Source organism: Candoia aspera, chromosome 6 (assembly GCF_035149785.1).
Source record: "Candoia aspera isolate rCanAsp1 chromosome 6, rCanAsp1.hap2, whole genome shotgun sequence".
NCBI lineage: Eukaryota > Metazoa > Chordata > Lepidosauria > Squamata > Boidae > Candoia > Candoia aspera.
The window spans coordinates 49,165,861-49,185,778 of NC_086158.1; the positions used below are offsets into that span (position 1 = coordinate 49,165,861).

Here is a 19,918-nt window from a genome sequence, read left to right on the forward strand (position 1 = left end):
CACTAGAGACTTTTCATGGTAGTTAAAGGATGGTCTGAAATTGTTGGCTTTGGGTGTGGCATTCTTGAAAAGCTACCTTATAGGTTTTATATACCTCTTGACAATGGTATTCTTTAATTTAGGTAGAATTGACTGAAGTAGACTGGCTAGATTGAATAATCAAACCTAAAACAGGACTGAGAACTGACAGATCTGTGATTATAGATAGGAAATAAATAATTTGGCCAATTAAGTACAACTATGTTTTGGAGAAAGAAGAGAATGAAAGAACAAAACTATAAAACAAATCCAATTGTAGCAACTGTTTTGCACAATCTGTCAAAAAACCACAGCCACATGTATACTTCTGTTGCCCAGTTCAATAGACCAGTGTCTTATCTGTACATAATCGTATAACTTTCCAAACTGGATATGTTGCAAATTTTGTAAAAATGGCATAAGAAATCTGTGCAAATGTAAAAATATGGCCTCTCATAGCAAACCTGGCCTTTGTCCTTTATTTCTTAATAGGAGGACAACATTCTTAAAAGAAAATCAAATTTGAGCAATTCTAACAAATTAAAAGTAGTAACACATTGAAGCTGCACTCCTATATCAAATTACCTATCCTGCCCTCAGTTCAAAATCCACCATGGAGCTTTACCTATAGTATGTATAAGTAACCTGTCCCACCCGATCGTGCAGAGAGGGCATGCTGCGGACCCTGTCGTTAAAGAAAACTTCATTTGGTGGGGTCCAGGAAGCGGGGCCTTCTCTGCAGTAGCTCCTGCCCTGTGGAACATGCTGCCCCCAGAGGTGAGATTGGCCCCATCGCTCCTGGCCTTTCGGAGGTGTCTGAAGACCTGGTTCTGCCGCCTTGCTTGGGGTGGAGAGGGGAATAGATCTACATGGGGATGGCTGCTATAGACCACTCCTCCCACACTTGGACTGTTTTAGATTCTTTTGCCACTTGGACTTTTTATCTTTACTCTTACTTATTTATTATTGTAATTTTACATATATTTTATGATTGTTATTTTAATTGATTGTTGTAAACCGCCCAGAGTCCCCCGATGGGAGGAGATGGGCGGGGACAAATTGGATAAATAAAATAAATGTAGTTTAGGAGTGATGCATGCTGGATGTAAGGGGCAGTATTGTGCAATGAACAGGTTGCAAATACTTTTTTAAAAAAAATACAGTATTTCAGAAATAAAATAGTAGGGAGGGAAAATACTGGATTTATTGATTGAAAGGTTTACCCTCAGTTCAGAATAATCCTTGAAGTCCATCAGTTGCTTCACTCATTGCATATTTGGGTAATTAGAATTTGAAAGAGAACCCAGAATTTACTGATCTATTCACCTTGCTATTTTTCATTGACCGTCCTTGGAAATTGTTAGAATAAATTTTGTGACTGTTTATTGCTTAAGGATTTTGTTTTCTTTTATGGGAAGATTGAGTTAGTTTCTTATATTTCTTCTTTCCCTCTACCTCAATTGTCAACTTCATTCCCTTCATGAAATAGCATGGCTATTTTTACCATCATGTATTCCCTTTGTACAACCACCCTCTCAACCTATTGGCCTATCATTTGACATGCATATTCCTTGAATCCATTCTTGTTCCAAATTCCACTATGTTATGTGGAATGTCACCAGTCAAGATAGGACTGGTCATGAAAGAGACAACATAAAGACTGCTGGATTTCTACTTTACTGCCAGAGTTCCCCTTTGCCCCTCTTATGCCAAACAAAATCAAGGTGGGTTTATTTTGAGACTCTTTCCCACATCCTCTCCTTTCCCAAGACTGAGTTGTTATCTCCATACTTCTCTATACCTTATGTCTTAAAAGTTATGAGTATCTCATTATAAAATCAGAATTTAATGCACAACTTTTTATTAAATTTGAGATACTTCATCCATTAATAATACCTAGCTTTCCTGTAAGTTACTTCCAATTCTGGTGAAAAGTATAAAGCTACAAATATTATAAAAAAACAGATATAAAAGTGTACAACTTAAGTATCCCTGTATCCATTTCTATGAAATTTGGTATGTTCCATATAAAATGTTTAATCTTTCCTGAAAACTTCATCCTATTCTGATAAAAAAACAAGTGGCACTTCTTTGTGTACATTTTCCCTACGATAGATAATGAGAAGTCAGACCTGTAGTTTCTCAGATAAGGCTTGAGAATTGGGAACGAGTCAGGAGGAGCCAGCCCCAAAAACAGCACAAAGCAATTTAGGTTATGGCCTAAGCTGAGAATTTAGCCATGAAGCAGATCATATGGTCCGTGCATAACCCTGGTGAATAAATAATGTGCAATAGGATTGTGCAAGAATTTCTGAAGTCGAGTTTAAAATAGGTTTTGGTGCTCTAAATAAGGATGCTTTAACTATATCCAGGTGGGTCAGAACAACTGTTTCAAGTTCGAAGGAAAGTGTTTTGAACTTGAACCAAATTATATGTACTGTGATGTATTTCAAAATCAAGATGCTCACACACTTAAGTAAGGATAATAGTGAGAATTAACCATTATGAGCATACTGAACTGGTTTGTTAATTCCATATTATTTCCTTGATTTTGCAAAGTAGGTGTGTGTGTACAGTTTTTGTGAGTACAGTCTTCCCAGGATCCTTCCAAAGTGTAGTTTGGATTAAAATGTGTTCTTTTCAATTGTAGGTACACCAAATCTCTTTTAGATCCAACAGATCTTCTTGCATCAATATAGAAATACACTGAAGTTAACATTAACAGAACTTGCATAGTGAAACTGCAGTCCTTTATATTCTGTTTCTTCATAAGACATTCAAATTTTTAAAGAACCTTTTGCATCTTGGCCTTTGATCACCACCATACAGAACACAGGATACTGAAATCCTCTAGGGTCATGCCTGTGCTCCAGAAATGAGAGTAAGTTTACTGAGAATCGATTAACTCCAGTTCAGTTACTAATCTAGCCAAGATGAAGATGAGTTTAAATTGAGTTAGAAAGACCGGCCCATCCAATCTGTGTATCAAATGACAAAATGAACTCAAGGTGACCTATCCCCAGTGAATGTTCCAGCAGTGTTGTTACATCATAATGTTCACATAATTTAAAGGGCTGTTCTGTTGGAAATTTACCTCTACTATAGGGTTCATCACTCTTTACTGTTCTGGAGCAAATAAAGTATGTAAATATATATATTTATTTATATTTCAAATTTCATCACCGCCCATCTCCCTCAAAAAAGGGACTCTTTATTAACCTTCCCTATTTCCTTTTCTCAATACCAAAGAAGAGTGTTTGTGTCTATGTACAATTAATTAAAGATTAATGCCACAGATGTGGTGAAAAAAGCAGACATTATATAGCACCCAAAGAGCTAGGATTTCTGTTCTTGAAGTCTATATACCAAGAATCCAATGTTCAGCTTGGCTTCAGCAATGGTAGCTGCTGCGTTCATTCCTAGTCAAAAGAATAGGTTTAATAGGAATCAACGTATTTTGTTTCAACTCTGATAGGAAGAAAGAGGTCAGGAGGTGTACACTATAGAATTGGAAAAGTGAACTGAAAGATACCTTGAAGGTGAGAAGTGGGCAAAGATTCAACATTTACTCAGCCCAACATCTAAACAACAGAAAAAAGCCCCGAACATCTAAACAACAGAAAAAAGCACAAAGGAAAAAAAAAATGGCTAGATGAAGAAAATCTGCAAGAAAGTAAGGGGAACACAGATGCAGTCCATTGTCTGTATCATGAGAAGTCAAGCTGAATGTGGGGAAGAACTCAACACATTTCTCAATCAACCAGACTTAGAGACCATATTTACCCCATTCACTCTTCATGCTTCAAAACAGCTTGAACTAGGTTGGAGCAAAATTCAGTAATTCACTGTCCCCAGTGTTCTTCCTAAATCACCGCCTTGAGTTATTTATAAAAATAATAAAGGCGGGATATAAAATCAATCAATCATCAAGCCACTTGGTAACTTTCGCTTAACCAATCCCACAGAAATATTTTCCACCAAGTATTCTTGGCATGAGTCAGGGTTTGAAACCCTGTCCATTCTATACTCTCCATAAAAAATTCACTATGTATATTTAATGAAAGCTTGACACAGGAATAACAAGCTGAGCACTACAGCTTCTGTGCTATGAAATATAAAAAGCTGTCTTATATGAGGTCAGATGATTCATTTGTTTAGCTCAGCATGATTTCTTCTGACTTGGTGGTAGTTACTTGGGTCTCAAGCAGAGGTCTATCTCTTTAATCGCTACTTGAGACTGAAATAGGGACTTTTTGCATTCAATACATATCCTGCATCAGTGAACCATTAACAACTGACTTACATTCATAAATTTTAATAAATGAAGCCTTGTAGGGAGCAAGTATTTAATTATCGGGATTTGTTTTAACATGAATGTTCTCAAGGTACTTTTCAAACAAATCAAACTCCCCTGATACTGTCCTGTCCAACTAGACTAGACACGGAAGAGGTGCAATAAAGTTCTTTATTTACAGATTGTTAAACACAATAACTAAAAGGCAATAAGGAATAAACTGGTTTCCAAGTCAGTAAGGTGGCCGGCAAGGCGAAGCAGGACTGGACTGGGAAGCTGGAATTCATACAGCAGCAGGGCAGGGCAAACCAGGTAGAACTGGAAGGCTGGAATCACAGAGTAGCAAGGCAAGGCGAAACAAGGCTGGACTGAAAGGCTGGAATCAGAGAGCAGCAAGGCAAGGCAAAGCAAGGCAGGACTAGAAGGCTGGAGTCACAGGGCAGCAAGGCAGGGCTCCGAGGCAGGGCTGAGTTCGGTAGTAAGGCAGGGCTCTGAGGCAAGGCTGGACCCGGAAGCAAGGCAATGCTCTGAAGCAAAGCTAAGCTCGGTAGCAAGGCAGGGCTGTGAGGCAAAGCTTTACCCGGTAGCAAGGCGAGGGTCTGAGGCAAGGCTGAGCTCTGTAACAAGGCAGGGCTCTGAGGAAAGACTGGACTCAGAAACAAGGCAAGACTCTGAGGCAGGGCGGAGCTCGGTAGCAAGGCAAGGCTCTGAGGCAAGCAGCGGTGTGGCAGCAGGGCAGACAGCAGAGGCAGGAGGCTCGGAGTCGGCAGACAAGGTAAAGAGGTCGGCTGAGGCAGCGCATTCTGAGAACAAGGCAGGGAGAAGAGAACAGTTGTCTCCAACAACTGGCTCTGGCTTCTGGCACTCTTTATATCTTTGGCTTTCCCACCTTTTTCGCATAGGAGCCAATCGCTTCTCTCGCTGCTCAGCCTGCCTTTCCAGCCTGCTTTCTTGCACACTGATAGGTGGCGGTGAATCTGCCTCCTGTCTGTCTTCAGTCGGTGGCTCTGGATCTTGCTGCTCAAGGCGCTCTCTCACTTTTTCTGCGATCGGCTGATCCTCCTCAGACTCATCCTCCGCCTCCATCCTGACAGATACTCATCCTCCTCAAAGATGTGGCAATAAAAATATGAGTTTGGTGATATCCATTGACTAATTGGTTCTTATAAAAGAAGGCAATCCTTTAGATAATTTCCATATCTCAGAAAGATGCTGTTACGTAGGAATTATTTTAGCTTTATCATTGTGGAGTCGTCATCTGTTTGTTCTTCTTGAGAACTTACAGAGATACAATGATACAATAATTCATACTTCAATCATGTCTTCTTCAACCTGTTGAACTATAACTTTCTGTATTTCTGGTCAAGATGTCATTAGTTATGCTGACTCAGGATTCCAAGAAGTCTACTCTAATACATTAGACAGATACCAAATTGGAAAAGCTGTTTAGTGTATCAACAGAAGACATGTACATATAGTCTATGCTGCTCAGGCTATGCTGCTCTGAGCAGATATAGGCAGAAAGATGAAGGAATTAGAATTCAAAAAGAATAGACTCCTGTATTGTAATATACTTAAATATATGACAAGCAATTTTATTACTGTTAACTCTCTTTGTGTTATGGTTTGTTTTTGCATTTTTAAAAGCATTAAATTTTTTAAATTTTTAAATTAATTATAAAACATAATTACTATAATAGGAGATTAATTGCTGAGTCTATGGTCTGAAGCGTCATGTAAACTGAGGTAATAAATAAAAATAAACCAGCTTACAATTAAAATAAAGCATGAGTACAATATGATACTGTCTAATAAAACTTTATGATATATTTTGCAGTGGAGTGAGTGGCAAGTGATACATACAAAGGCACAATATTTAGTAATCCTACGTGTTGGAATAATTAATATTAATAGATAACATAGGTTGTAATCAAGCATCTTGCCTGAAATTCTCTGAAAAATAGAGTGAATTGGCAGGACTTTCCAATCCCTATAAAATTAGCAATAAACCATTAAATAACTCAAGATAGGCACTGTAAAATAGGTATGTTATGAAATGTGTCAAATAGCATTGCAGAAGGCAGAATGTCAAACCTTACCACAGTAAAGGCATAGCAATATTTCAAAGCAGTAATGAATAAAAGTTTTTTATAATGAAAGGATCCAAGAACAAACAGAATAACAAAGAAAACAGCATACATTTTGACATATGAGAAACAAGTCATTCAGCAAATAGTTTCTTCTTACATCTAATTATGGCAGTCAAAAATCTGGCTACAGCCAGAGTCACATTGTTGTATAAAAGAAAATTTACATATACATGGTTTAAATGGCCTGGTTGAAAAATCAATACAGGGGAAATAATGGTTTCTTTCAGATCAGTATACAGTCCACAAACCAAAAATATGTGCTCCACTGACTCTACTTCTGAGTTATTTAAAGGGCAGAGTCTTTGTGCAATAGGTATATTCTAGAATCTTCCTAAGAGGACCTGTGATAGAAAGGCATTTAATTGCACCTTTGCAAAAGACATCTGATAAGTATTTTGACTTAGATGGTTACGTATGAGGCCATACACCAATTGTTTCGATAATAGATGCCTAAATGAACTGGAGAACAGAGTAGCTTTACTAATCAAGTCCTACGAGCTCATACCCCAGAGTGTTTCCCTAAGTAATGAAAAAGCTGATGTATGCTCCATTAAAAATAGATGATCTGGAGAGAAGCCAATTTGACTAATTTTCTGAGATGTAATTTTAAAACAGTTTAAACCAGAGCCAGTTGGATATAGTGGTTAAGGTACCAGGCTAGAAACTGGGAGAGTGAGTTCTAGTCCCGCCTTAGGCATGAAGCCAGCTGATGACCTTGGGCCAGTCATTCTCTCTCAGCCCTAGGAAGCAGGCAATGGCAAACCCACTTCTGAAATCTTGCAAAGAAAACTGCAGGAGTCAACAGTGACTCAAAGGCACAAAAATAAACCAAACAAACAAACCAGGAACCAATAAATGGGTCGTCAACAGAATAAGAAAGTAATCCTGAAGTGGAATAAAATAGATAAATTTTGAGCCAGAGTTTAGTCACAGCTAACCATGTCCTGGCTTCTAATGGGCCTTGTCGTGTCTCTAAACAGACTAAGACATTTGGTACACAGCTGAGTAGTGTTGAGTGAGCTCTCAAAAAGCAGGCCTGAATATTACAAAGCCCTTGAGATATTATATCTGTCCACAGAGAAGCCCCATATAGGAGCTGTGAAGCCAGGTTAGCATTGAAAGTTTTAATTGCTACTAGAAATTAGTGTCTGTCTTTTGAGCGGAAAAAGCACAGAAGGTGGCTTCTGACTTCAGAAGGGCAGAACAGCGGTGTGTTGACCGAGACTCATAATATTAACCAGGTATGAAACTAGTAGTAGATGTGTTTTTAAAATCCCATGATTCACAAGGCTAAGGACTAAACTATGATCAGTTTGGCAAGTATAAACCCAGATATGTTGCTTAATAGAATTGCAGGGTCCTTCATTTAGGAAACAAATCAAATGCACCAATATCAAATGAGGGTACCTGGTTTAGTAATAGTATAAGTGAAAACTATATTGGAATATTAATTAATTGCAAATTGAATATAAGCTAGCAGTGTGACATGACTGCAAAAGAAGGCTGTATCATGTAATTTCAGAATTACAGGCAAATAGTATTTCCACCCTATCACAGTTTAAGAAAGTTTCAGTGAAATTAGAACAAGTTCAGAAAAGGGCAGTGAAAATAATTGGGGGATTAAAAGACCTATAGGGTTTAAGAGATGAGTATGGTTAGTCTTGAGAAAAGACAGCTGAGCAGGGGGATACCTAAAAGGATTCACATAGAAGGTCAAGATCTGTACACTCTCATTCAGAATTCAGGATCCAGAATAATAGATTTGGCTTACAGATTTTGACTGATTTAAAAAACAAACAAACGTAACAGTAAGAATAGTTTGTAAGTGAGGTCAGTTATCCAGAGAGGTAGTAAGCTTCTCTTTATTTGATTATGTTCAAGCAGAGGCTAGAGAACCATCTGTCTGAGATGCTTTAATTTGGATTTCTGCACTGAGAAGGGGTTAGACTTGATGGCCCAAATGTCAGCTTCCAGCCCTGTAATTTTATGATTCTACTGTTAATACTAGTACATCATAATGATTTGCAGAATGGGATACATTGGGAATTTTGTGTCACTTCCTCAAATCTCCCTTGAGTAATTTTAGCCATATAGGGAAACAGAAAAATGTTGACAAACACATTCTATTCTTGCTATTACTAGCTCCTGCTATATACTCCTTTACTCTTTGCTTAAACGGATTTAGAAATGATTTAACATACTGTGCACTAGCCTGTTCCAGTAAGGAGATCTGGAGGTAAACATTTCACAGTTAATGGCTTTCCCAGAATTTGTGACTTTATATACATCATCTCCTGCATGTCAAGCAAAGCATCCTATTTTCTTCTAGGTGTCATATGAAGCTTTTTAAAAAGGCTTGATTCTAGAATGTTTCTCCTTTCTAGTTTTTATTAACTCTAAACAGCCTATATTTTTAATTTAAAAAGAAACAACAGATTCTCATTTTTGTTTTTCTTACTCATTAAGCATTTTGGCTTCTCTTTGCATAACTAGGTTGATTAAAATTAGTTGTGCAAAGGAGAATAATTTCTACTTCACACAGCAATCCTTATAGTTCATAGAAAGTGGAATCACTTGTAAGGAAGAGCAGCTTGCAATTGAGAAATAGCAGGTTTACATTCTTCACAAGTGGATAAACTCAGGACCTTGTAGCCCATTACATAAAATAAACATCTGCAGCCCTCCTGCCCCCTCTGCATTCTAAGACAATGCAGTTTTCTGCAATACCTAGATTGAAAGAAGGTTATTGCATAGAAGTGAAAGCAACAGAACTTGTGGCACTTTTAAAAGCTAGCAGTTTTATTTTAGCATTGGTATTTATGTACTAAAGTCTGCTTTTTTGGATATATGTATATATGAAGAAACCAAATGAAGTCATTGTCAGTAAAAAAGCAAAAATATAATAATCCTGTATAACTTTTAAGATACATAAATAGAGCATTCGTATGTAGTTATACTGATGTGTACTTGAGAGGAAACCAGCTATTAGATAATTCAATTACTTTTATCTCTATATACAGATAAACAATAATTGCTATATATTTCCATCAGATTTCCCTCTGGCTTAATGCTGCCCAGGCATTCTTCACTATTTTTGTCTCTTATTTTTTACTTTCCCAATAGGGCAAGCAAGATGAATTATAGGTAGGCCTCACTTACTGACTGCCTTGTGCAGCAACCATTCGAAGTTATGACAGTGCTGAAAAAAATAACTTGCGACCAAGGGACACATTTACAACCTTCACAACATTCTCTTTCAGTCACGTGTTCACCATTACAGTTAGTACGCATTGTCCTGTGCCTGACCCTTTTTTTCATTTTTCCCCCCATGCAGAGATTGCTTAAACAAGCGATCTCTTCCCGAGCTGCTTTTCTTAAGTTAACAAGCTCAGCTTTGTGTCCTTAATTAGACAGTATGTATTCCCCATTGTGTGCCTGCTTACTCTCTTGTAATCCCTTCCTCACCAATGAATGTAAATACAAACATTAATTTCTTTCTTGCTAATTATCCCAGCACTGGGGTGAGCATTCCAGGGCAGAGAAGTGGAGGAAAAGGAAAGCTGAAGTAAAATTGTAAGCACAGTCATGGTCACATGATTTTCCACTTAGCGACTGTGTCACTTAGTGACCAAGTTGCTGGTCCCAATTGTGGTTGCTAAACAACGACTACCTGTAACGGTTCACTTCAGTAGGCAGTTGTGTATCCCCTTCAGCTGCTGCATTTATTGCAAAACAGAATTTGTATGTGAAGTCTAAAACTCATACAGCATATATATTGGATTCTTCTTTTAAAAAAATATTTGGAAAATGGCAACATTCTTCCATTCAGTTTGTCATGGCAAGTTGAAATGTCCTCCATTGTTTTCTGTGTCTTACCATTTCCAATGTCATATTTGAATTAACAGCCTCGTGTGGCACAGAGTGGTAGAGCGCAAGGCAAGATAATATCTGTCAAAGGATTTCAAATGAAAATACATGATGGGAAAAAATAACCAGTGTCACTTTGCCTATTTGGTCAGGAAACATATCTTTATTATCAATTAAATTTTGGGAGTTTACCATATCTTCAGGAGGAATAGCACTATAACGATTAGTAAAAATAATGCATAGTTTCCCTGGTAACTTGGAAACAGTTCATTTTTTTGGACCAAAGGCCATTTAAAAAGAAATATCTTCTTGTAAACCACTTATACTGTTGTATCCTTTTGTTTTGAAACACACCATTGTTGAGAACCAGAGCTTTGCTGAGATATTAATAATGAAGTGTTTATTCAGTGACAATAGCAAAGATACGTGTTTCCTGACCAAACAGGCAAAGTGACATTGGTAGATTCCCTGCTTCCTTGTTGGTTTCCTCATGATATTTTTCATTCAAAAACTCATGGGAAAAAATCTTGGAATTTTGTCTAGATACGTCAGCACTTTGACTGTTACTGTATCTGTTAACAAGGTTTGTGTCTAATAAACTCCAATGTTAGATTCGGATGTTGCAAGCAAAGAAAGACTGTTCTTTCACTCATAGCTGTGAATGTAGAAGTGTCTTAGTTCAGAATGAGCAGTATATCCTTGATGACACATATATCTTGAAAAATTAATTTTAAAAAGGCTGCTTTAGCTGGGAGCTGATAGTGACGAGTGATATGACCTGAAGTAGATTAGTGCACTAGTCTGGTCCTTTGTTGCACAGATAGGGAAGGCCCCAGCTTCCTGCAATATTAGTTCTAGCAGTACTTCTTTTATTAAAAGCTTACAGATTGTCCCATTTATTCCTCCGGGTGACTTTTGACATCTACGTTATTGCTTCCTGAATACAGGTAGTCCTCGACCTACAACCATTTGTTCAGTGACTATTCAAAGTTGCAACAGCGCTGAACAAATGGTGATTACGACCGGTTTTCAGAGTTCTGGCCATCCCAGCACCTTTGTGGTCAGGTGATCACAGTCTAGTAGCTTGGCAACCTGTTCGTACTTATGACCAGTTGCCAAGCTCCATGCAATCTTGTGATCACCGTTTGCAACCTTCCCTGCTGGCTTCCCCAGAAAGTCAGTGGGGAAGCCAGCAGGGAAGGTCACAAGTCACTGGGGTAAGTTTCCCCCACCTGTGCACCCTCTCCCAGCCCCTGTGCACTCCCGCGCACCTTCCCCAACCTGTGCAGCACCTCTCATGCACCCTCCCTGACCCACACAGTGCCTCTCGCACAGCCCCACACGCGCGCACACTCACACTCACACACACCTGCCAGTAGCCATTTACTTGCCTAATGGCCTGGGACTTGCAACTTCCTGCCAGCTTCCCCACTGACTTTGGTTGTGGGAAGCTGGCAGGAGGTGCCTTGCCTAATGACTGTGGGATTCAGTTAATGACGTCAACCAGGATTGCAGGAATTGCTGTCGCTAAGCAATGCAGTCACACTTCATGACTGCATCACTTAGTGATGGAAATTCCCATCCCAACTGCAGTTGTAAGTTGAGGACTACCAATACATTCCCATCCCAATTGCAGTTGTAAGTTGAGGACTACCTATACATTGATTGAGTTTTCTGTTTTTACTTTTCATAGTCCATAGTTAAGTGTTTTCTTGAGACTTTTTTGCATAAATACTTGCTGACAAGGTATCAAGGGGCCAATGTTTAATTTTCTGTACATTGGCCAAGAAGCCCCTTAAATCATTGATCATCTGTCCCATTCACCTACTGGAAGACCTTATTTCTGGTTGCAGTACCCTTTGGAAGGACAGCAGGTAATCTTTCTGCCCTCAAGTTAGATAGTCTTAATTGGATTTCTGTAAGGCCTTAAAAACAGGCAGCTTCTCTTTTTTGCTAAAAGCTATATATAAAGAGTTCAATATGAAATGTGGTTTTCTTTTTTTTTTTCAGACCCTCCTATTACTCTGTAATGGTTACTGCATTGGATGTACGTAGACTAGGTCATTTTTCCCTACAAAGAACAGAGACATTTTTTAGAGATCCACAACTCTGTGTTATGAGGCATGAGTTCTGTGCCTCACCCAAACACTCTCCAAATGGATTCTTGCTATCATAATCTCTGAGTTATCCCGCCCTGCCCAGAAGGCATTAGTAGGCATTCCAGAAGGGCCATGTAAGCTTCAGCAGCTGTACTGTGACACATTTTGCTGCAATAATTATGCTGGGTGACAACTTGGGCTCAGTCATCCACCTTTATGAAACATATTGGATGCTTGATTCCCATGGGATGCTACGTTCACTAGGCAGACCTGGCTAACTTGCTGGTGTGATTTTCTGAATGTACCAACTCAAAGTTAAATCATATCTCTGTGATTCACAGAAATCCAGATGAAGGGGATCTAGTTGCTTACCTGTAACTGATCCTTCTTGAGTACCGATCTGTGTATTTCATAACTCACCCTCTTCTGATTTCAGGTTGTTACATTACCGTATCATTTTTCCCCTGTAGGGAGGACTAAACTTTCACAATAAATTTAATTTAAACAAATAAAATGGTTTCTTTTACTTCGCAAAGTAAATATACAGATGTTCAAAACAACAAGTAACTAAACAGACATGTAAAAGTTTGATTTCCCAGGGAAAATGAAGTACAGGCATAAAATCTGAAGGAAATCTGATTTTAAAATCCAACGCTGTTTCTGTGTTTGGGCCTATTCTGTAGTCACTGTTGTGGCTTTTAGAAGTTACGTGTTGGTTCCTTTCTCTCTTTCTTTGTGGGATTCTTTGTCCTCTTAATTCTTTTCTGTTCTTTTGTTTCTTTTTATGCTTTCTTCTCCTTTTTAGTCCTCTCCTCAGAGTGACTAGTCCCCAACTGCTGTGGATACTCATCTGTTGGCTGCTCGATATTTTTTTACCTCTAACTCTATCTTAGTCTTTTCTTTTCTGTCCTCTTCCTTTTTTTCCCTCTGCCCCATTTAGCCAATCTGACTGTGATTGTATATAATCTAGGGGAAGGGGATAAGGTTTCCACCAAAAGTCTCTCATTTCAAAATTGAATCTTAAAAGCAGCAGTGAATTCTAGAGTTAAATCATAGATCTCAAAACCAAGGCAAGCCTTGTCTGATTATTAACTGAATCATTGGCAGTCCTTCAGTGTTCCAAAATTTGGCATCAAGCAATATGAAATACAGACTTTTTTTTAGAGTATCTGGGTCTCCAGAGAGGTCTGATAACAAACTATAAACTTAAGAAGAGATTGGTGCTTCAGTAGTGTATATCCTGCTATATATAACATCTGTTTGAAGCTACTGGGAAAGGGCATCTGGAAATTCAAAGTATTTAACTCTGAATACATGAACAACTCTCCACTTATATTGCCACCTTTGCCCAGCTTCAGCTGATGCACCATTTGTGACCCTTTCTGGACAGGGACAGGGAGGATCTAGCTACAGTGACTCACCACTTGGACTTCTGCAGTTTGCTGTTCATGGAGCTGCCTCTAAAGACCTCTTGGCAGCTGTAGGTGATCCAAAATGTAGCAGCATGCCTGCTGACAGGGACTTGTCAGTTTGATCATATTACATATATGTTGCGGGACCTGCACTGGCTACCTGTGAGATTCCGACTGCAGATCAATGTACTAGTTTTGACTATGGGACTTCCTGCTCCAACTTGAGTCAACCAGACTGAGGCAATCCTCACAGGAAAAGCTGCTGATGGTCCCTCATTTTTTAAAGGGGAAGGGTGCCAAAGCCAGAAAATTATGTTTATGTGTTGTTGCACCTATTTTATGAAAAAGCCTCCCTAGAAATTAGATATACCTCCTTGGTTGTGTTCTTCTGGAAGGGAGTTAAAAATGAACTCTTCCAGAGGGCCTTTGGAACTGGATGTTCATAATATTCTACTTTGTAAAGTATAATTATCCCATTGTTTTATTTTTTAACTAATTTTCTTACTGTACTACATTAATATGTTATGGATTGATTTTGGGTTTAATATGGATGTTCTATAACTCTCTCTACCTTTTTTACTATTGTAAACCATTGGATTAGATGGCACATGAATAATAATTATTGTTATATTATAGTCCCTCTTGTTGGGGGGAGATGGGCAGTGGCAAAATTTAAAAAATAAATAAAAATAAATAAATAATTGTTGTTGTATAATGGGCACATGCTATTCAGTCAACACTGTATGCAAAGACTCAAAGTTTTTGATAGAACCATCACTGAAGACAGCAAAGTGAGTTTAGCAGTTGGGAAATAAACTGCCAAATTCTCTTATGGATTAGCAATTAAGAACAGGAAGCAGCAAGCAGAAATAAACAAACCTAACAATGGAAAGAGATAAATAGTAGTGTAAGTGCAACATGCACCAAGTTACTGTATTGGATTTCTTAGGAATGGGATTTTGGAATTGTGGGACTGTACAAGCAATACTCCCATGGCTTCATCTCAGCCTCATTGTAGAGTTAAGAAAAATACAAAAGGGGGCAGCTAAAAAGGTCAGAGTATTGTTCACATTTTCCCCATAAAGAAAAGCATAATATATGTAGGGCTATTACATTTAGGAAAAAAAACAGACAAAGAAGAAACAGAGCAAATGGATAGGGTCTGCTGCTTGGCAGCTAGGTGCAGCTTGGAGCATAAAAGAATAAAAGTTACTGTCTCTCACTTTTGCAGATCTTGCTTACAGAAGAGTTTGTGGAAAGAATGCTAGAAGACCTAGAAGATCTGAGTTCTCCAGAGGAAGTAAGTTTACTTAATTCTAATACCTAAAGAGACACTCTTTATATATCTTTGCTTATGTAGTGATATAACTTGGTGTGTAGATCAATGTTCAGATTTCCTTGCTGAACAAACTCGAATTATGATGCTCCTTTAGTAGGGCCCTTATGCTAAACTTAGATTTTTCAGTGTACTTTTTCTGCCATGTTCGTTACTATGTATGCCCCCCTCCCTGAGACATCTTTTTTCTCCTTTTATTGTAACGGTATAAATCTAGAAACATTATATTATTTCAATGCAGATTTCAATGCAATAATATTTATGTTCAATGCAATAATATTTATGTTCATAAAAATTATGAACATTCTGTTATTTAGAAAACTTAAAAGTTTAACTGAGACATCTTATTTTTCCCTAAAAGTTTCAATACTTTACTGTTCCTCAGAGGAAAGTGCTTCAACTGCTTTTGTAGTTTTTGTTATACACACTTTCAGATTAATTGGCCTTTAAATTAACAGGTTTTCCCTTGGAACCATTTTTTAAATTTTGCTGCTACAGTAACTATCTGTCTACTGTAGGACAGCTTGATTTTAGACGTAGGAAAAGTCATCATACAACTGCCTGTCAATTTTTTTAAAAGACGGTGAATAAATGTAAAGACATTGTAGCCTTCTTGTACTGAACACTTACTATAATGGAATTGGAGAGGGAAAGAGTCTCTTTCCATAGCCTCCTTGCACCATGCACTTTATTTGCTACCTCACTTGTTCTATTTTCACTGTTGAGTTCCTGAGGTTCCCTTATCTTCCAAAGCTGTATGAACTCTGTTCAAATTGCACTATCATGAAATCTTGTATGTATAGTAAACTCTGGTGAAAAAAAATCCTTATTTGCTTGTTAACTTTATACCTTTTCATTTGTTCTTGTACTGGAAAACTTAAAAAAAATACATTTTCTCACATGAAATGTTTTTTATGCAGTTTTGGTTTCTGAATATTAAATTCTGTTACTATGAGTAGCTTCTGCTTCTTCTAATCCTTAATTTTGTTATTTTCATGGACTTCTGAAACTGAGATTTTCTTGTATTGAAACAAGTTTCTCTTTTTCACATATTAGTTTATTTCTTGATTTGCTGCATATTTCCATAGGTAGGCCAGTTTTTTATATATATAACTGTTCTATACAACACTCCAGAAGGAATTACTTTATAATTTTTTTATTTAATTCTGCAGAAAATTTTTAAAACAGTTTTCAAATGTTCATTTTTCTTCCTAGGCCTTCAATTTCTAATTTTGTTCATCCTAGATGCTAGCAATTTCTATAACCACTAATTTCTTTGTTTTTTAGTTCAAACTTCCAAAGGAATATAGTTGGCCTGAAAAGAAACTAAAAGTCTCCATCTTACCTGATGCTGTATTTGACAACCTACTCCATTAAAGACAGCTGACACCCACAAGCAGCCGCTTACTGTATGTTGCCCAAGAACTCATGGGAGAATTGAGTAGAGTAAAAGCTTGTCCTGATGATAAGAAATGTTGATGCATAACTACAGCAGAGGAGGGATTATTCAACAACAATCCAGCCAGAAATGAACATTTCTGGAATGCCTTCTCCTCTTTTATCATGGCTGAACTCTTGAGTTTCTACACATGAATGCGTACAAGGGTTAGACAGAGGAAGAAGTATTTCATTATGAACAGTAGTTGTAATACAACTTCCACTATTTTAGCTGGCTCTAGAACTCCCTGCTGCCGTAGTCCAGGTTTATATGCCTCATCTGCATTTGTTTTACACATTTTTCATCTGTAAGCACATAATTATTAATTAGATGTTTTCTATAATGCCAAATGTCTTTTGTTAAGCCAGTCTTCTCCTTAACAGAATTCTTCCTTTAATGCAAGTTGCAACTCCAAAAAGAAAGTGACATTCTCCACATGCATTCTTAAAATGGGTAAAAAATTTTCAGTTGTGATACTACCTTGGGCCCAATCATGTCCTGTGGTTCAGCTGCAATGAAGTTGGGCAGGTGGGTTTGATCTCTTAGCTCAGATTAGTTGAGTGTAACTGGATTTTAGAATCCAAATTTTGAGTCCTATAATGAAATTAGCCTTTCATTTGATTTGCTGTAAAGAATGGATAATTCATCACTAAGATAATGTTCAAAAACAGTTTAATGATGATAATATCAACAACAACTTCCAAATTGAGCCTATGAATATTAACAGATTTAGAAGGAAACCCAACTGCATTCAGTTGGACTTACTACTAGATAAATGTATGTTAAATTGTAAGTTTTTATATATTACTTTGAGAATGTTTGAGGACAATAATCAATCACATTAAATTGATAAGATAAACCTAAGTTATGGGTTTATAAAGCATATTAAATAATCACTCATATTTCTTTTACTGATGACCAAGCAAGAAGTATGAGTGATTAATTTTATATGCTTTTCTCATTGTACTCACTGAACCACAAAATGAGTTAATGGCTTGTCTTATTTGTATTAGCACTGCTAGCACTTCCGTTTTTATGAAAATTCCTGATGCTGCATTCTTTCTGAAAGATTTCCACCAAATGTCTTTGTTTCAGATCCTAGAGGTGCCCAAAAGCCTGTTATCTTATATTTACATCAGCTTCCATGGAACATTTAAGTTTTGTTAAAATCGTGTTCTTGCTTTTTATTAATGTACTTCGGGAGGCCTTGATTTCACGCTGATGAGTATTGATTGAGTCAGGCCTCTCCAGAAATTATAATCCATATAGAAGACTAAATTCTTTTTAGAATACACTTTTTACAATCTCCAAATATTAAGTGCTCCTCATCTGCAACTCAAAGGCTGGGTTAGAATCACATTGGCCAAAATAAGGGGATACTTTTTTTTTTTAATGTGATGACATTTTGGGAAAAGAGAGAAAAATACATATTAAATGTGAGCTGCTCTTTATAAATTCCAAAAAACTATTTTGTATTGCCAGTAGACTTTCTGTCAGAATCCTAGAAGCCTTTGTTTTCATGTTAAGATTTTGAATACTATGATGTACTAATCTGTTCTTATATTTAGAGATCATAAAGCAGGAATCCATAATGTAAGTGAGTCTTTTGGGGAGCCTAGCTGGTGTTTTGTTTTGAGCATAATTCAGATATTTAAGCAAAATTAACAGTTAATGTTAAATTATGAATAGAAGATTACAAAGATGTAGCAGAGCTAACCATAGGATTCTCTAGTGAAAATACACATGGGTTGTGTTCACACATAGCATGCAACCAAGATTGTTAACCATGATTTGTTGAACAAGCCAGAGTCAATTTTCCAGGATAGCAGAGTGATTGTGGCTTGCTTGGTCAATTTCTTTCTTATTTTCCCTCCATTTCTTCTAGCAGTCAGGTGATATCTCAGAATATTCTAATAATGATTAAAGGACAAGTTTTCTTATTTGTTTGTGGAAAGATTTGCTCTCTAATTTGCTCTCTAGTTAAGCAAGTTGTAGCCCCAGGGCCAAGTGTGGTGCCCAAACCCTCTTTTGAGAGCCCTCAGATCTTCTTTCAGCGGTGCTGCAAATGTTGGCAGTACAAATGATGAAAATTGCTAGCATGGTTTCCCACCTTTTTCTGACAAAAAATTCAATAAAACTAGTATAGGGCCTATAATACACAATACATTAAAAAAACCCAAATGAATCCCTTGCAAAACCCAGAAAAGACCCAGAAGATTCTACTTCTGCTCATGTATCTGAGACCCCCGTCCGCTGCAGCACCCCAGGAAATATGTGTAACTTCCATCCACAAAAAGAATGGTCCTGGGGTGTTGTGATTGTTGTTGTTTTGGCTGTATGAGGTTTGTGGAATTGCTTTTGTTTAATTTTTTGTTATTGTTGGTTTTGTTAGATGTACACTGTATTTTTTTTAAGAGTTTAGAGAGCAGTTGTGTTTTATGTAAGTTTTGTTTTGCCTGTGTCTGTTGTCTGAGTATGATTAGTTTTATTTCTGTGAAATGGGTATTCTGTTGAATTGTGTATGCTTTGCTTTGGCACTGGAAAGTAGTTCCCTACCTTTTCAGGGAGGAGTCAGGAATGGAAAGAAAGTTAGCCTGAGAAGCAGAAGTGCTGTGCAGTTTTTCCCACGAAAGTACCTTTATTTGGTTTTTGCAGGAACTGAAGTGGAAAGCCTATTTCTTAATTGTTATGCTTCAAACTGTAATTGGATCTAATATCATTGAATGCTTTTATATGGAAAGAAAAACAATCCCTGCTGGTAAAAAACAGCCATGACTAAGCTAGAGATCCTTTCCTATGAGATCTAATTTACTGCATACAAATATTGTGTGCCTGTATGTGTGTAATTTAAAAAGTCCATCTGAACTGGGTAAATATTCCATCTAATTCAGCACCTTTTTTTTTCACAGTGGCCAGTAGATGCCTTTGAGAATCTCCTAGGTCAGGATATAGCAGTAGCATCCTCTTCACTCCTCAGGACCTAATATTGGGAGACATACTTAAAATGATATATAATTGTTTTGATTGTTGTCCTTCTGTCATGAGTTCTTGGGAATTGTTTCCAGCAACTAAATTAGTTTATGTATATAGTTTATTTGGAAATATATTCATTACTGTAATGGGGAGTTGGTTAGTCACGACTGTCTCATTGATTTCTCTCTATAGTTAACCCTTCAGTTTGTTTTCTTTAGAGCTGAATAAAGAGTTCTTGTCTAAGGAATAAAAAGTCATGGAGGCATAGACAGCACACTGTGAAATGCTAAACTGGAATTTAAAAACCCTTGTGAATTTCTCATGAAGGATC

The 19,918-nt window shown here is 37.4% G+C and overlaps 1 protein-coding gene across 2 annotated transcripts in view; it reads left to right on the forward strand.

Annotated features, from left to right (window-relative positions):
* Positions 1-17,406, forward strand: part of SUFU (SUFU negative regulator of hedgehog signaling) — a 90,370-nt gene extending 72,964 nt beyond the window's left edge. For both annotated transcript variants that reach the window (XM_063307084.1, XM_063307086.1), the window contains exons 11-12: positions 15,072-15,140; positions 16,464-17,406. In XM_063307084.1, coding sequence (XP_063163154.1) covers positions 15,072-15,140; positions 16,464-16,553 — 159 coding nt within the window. In that variant the 3' untranslated portion in view covers positions 16,554-17,406. The remainder of the gene's footprint in view (positions 1-15,071; positions 15,141-16,463) is intronic.
* Positions 17,407-19,918: the final 2,512 nt, after the last annotated feature.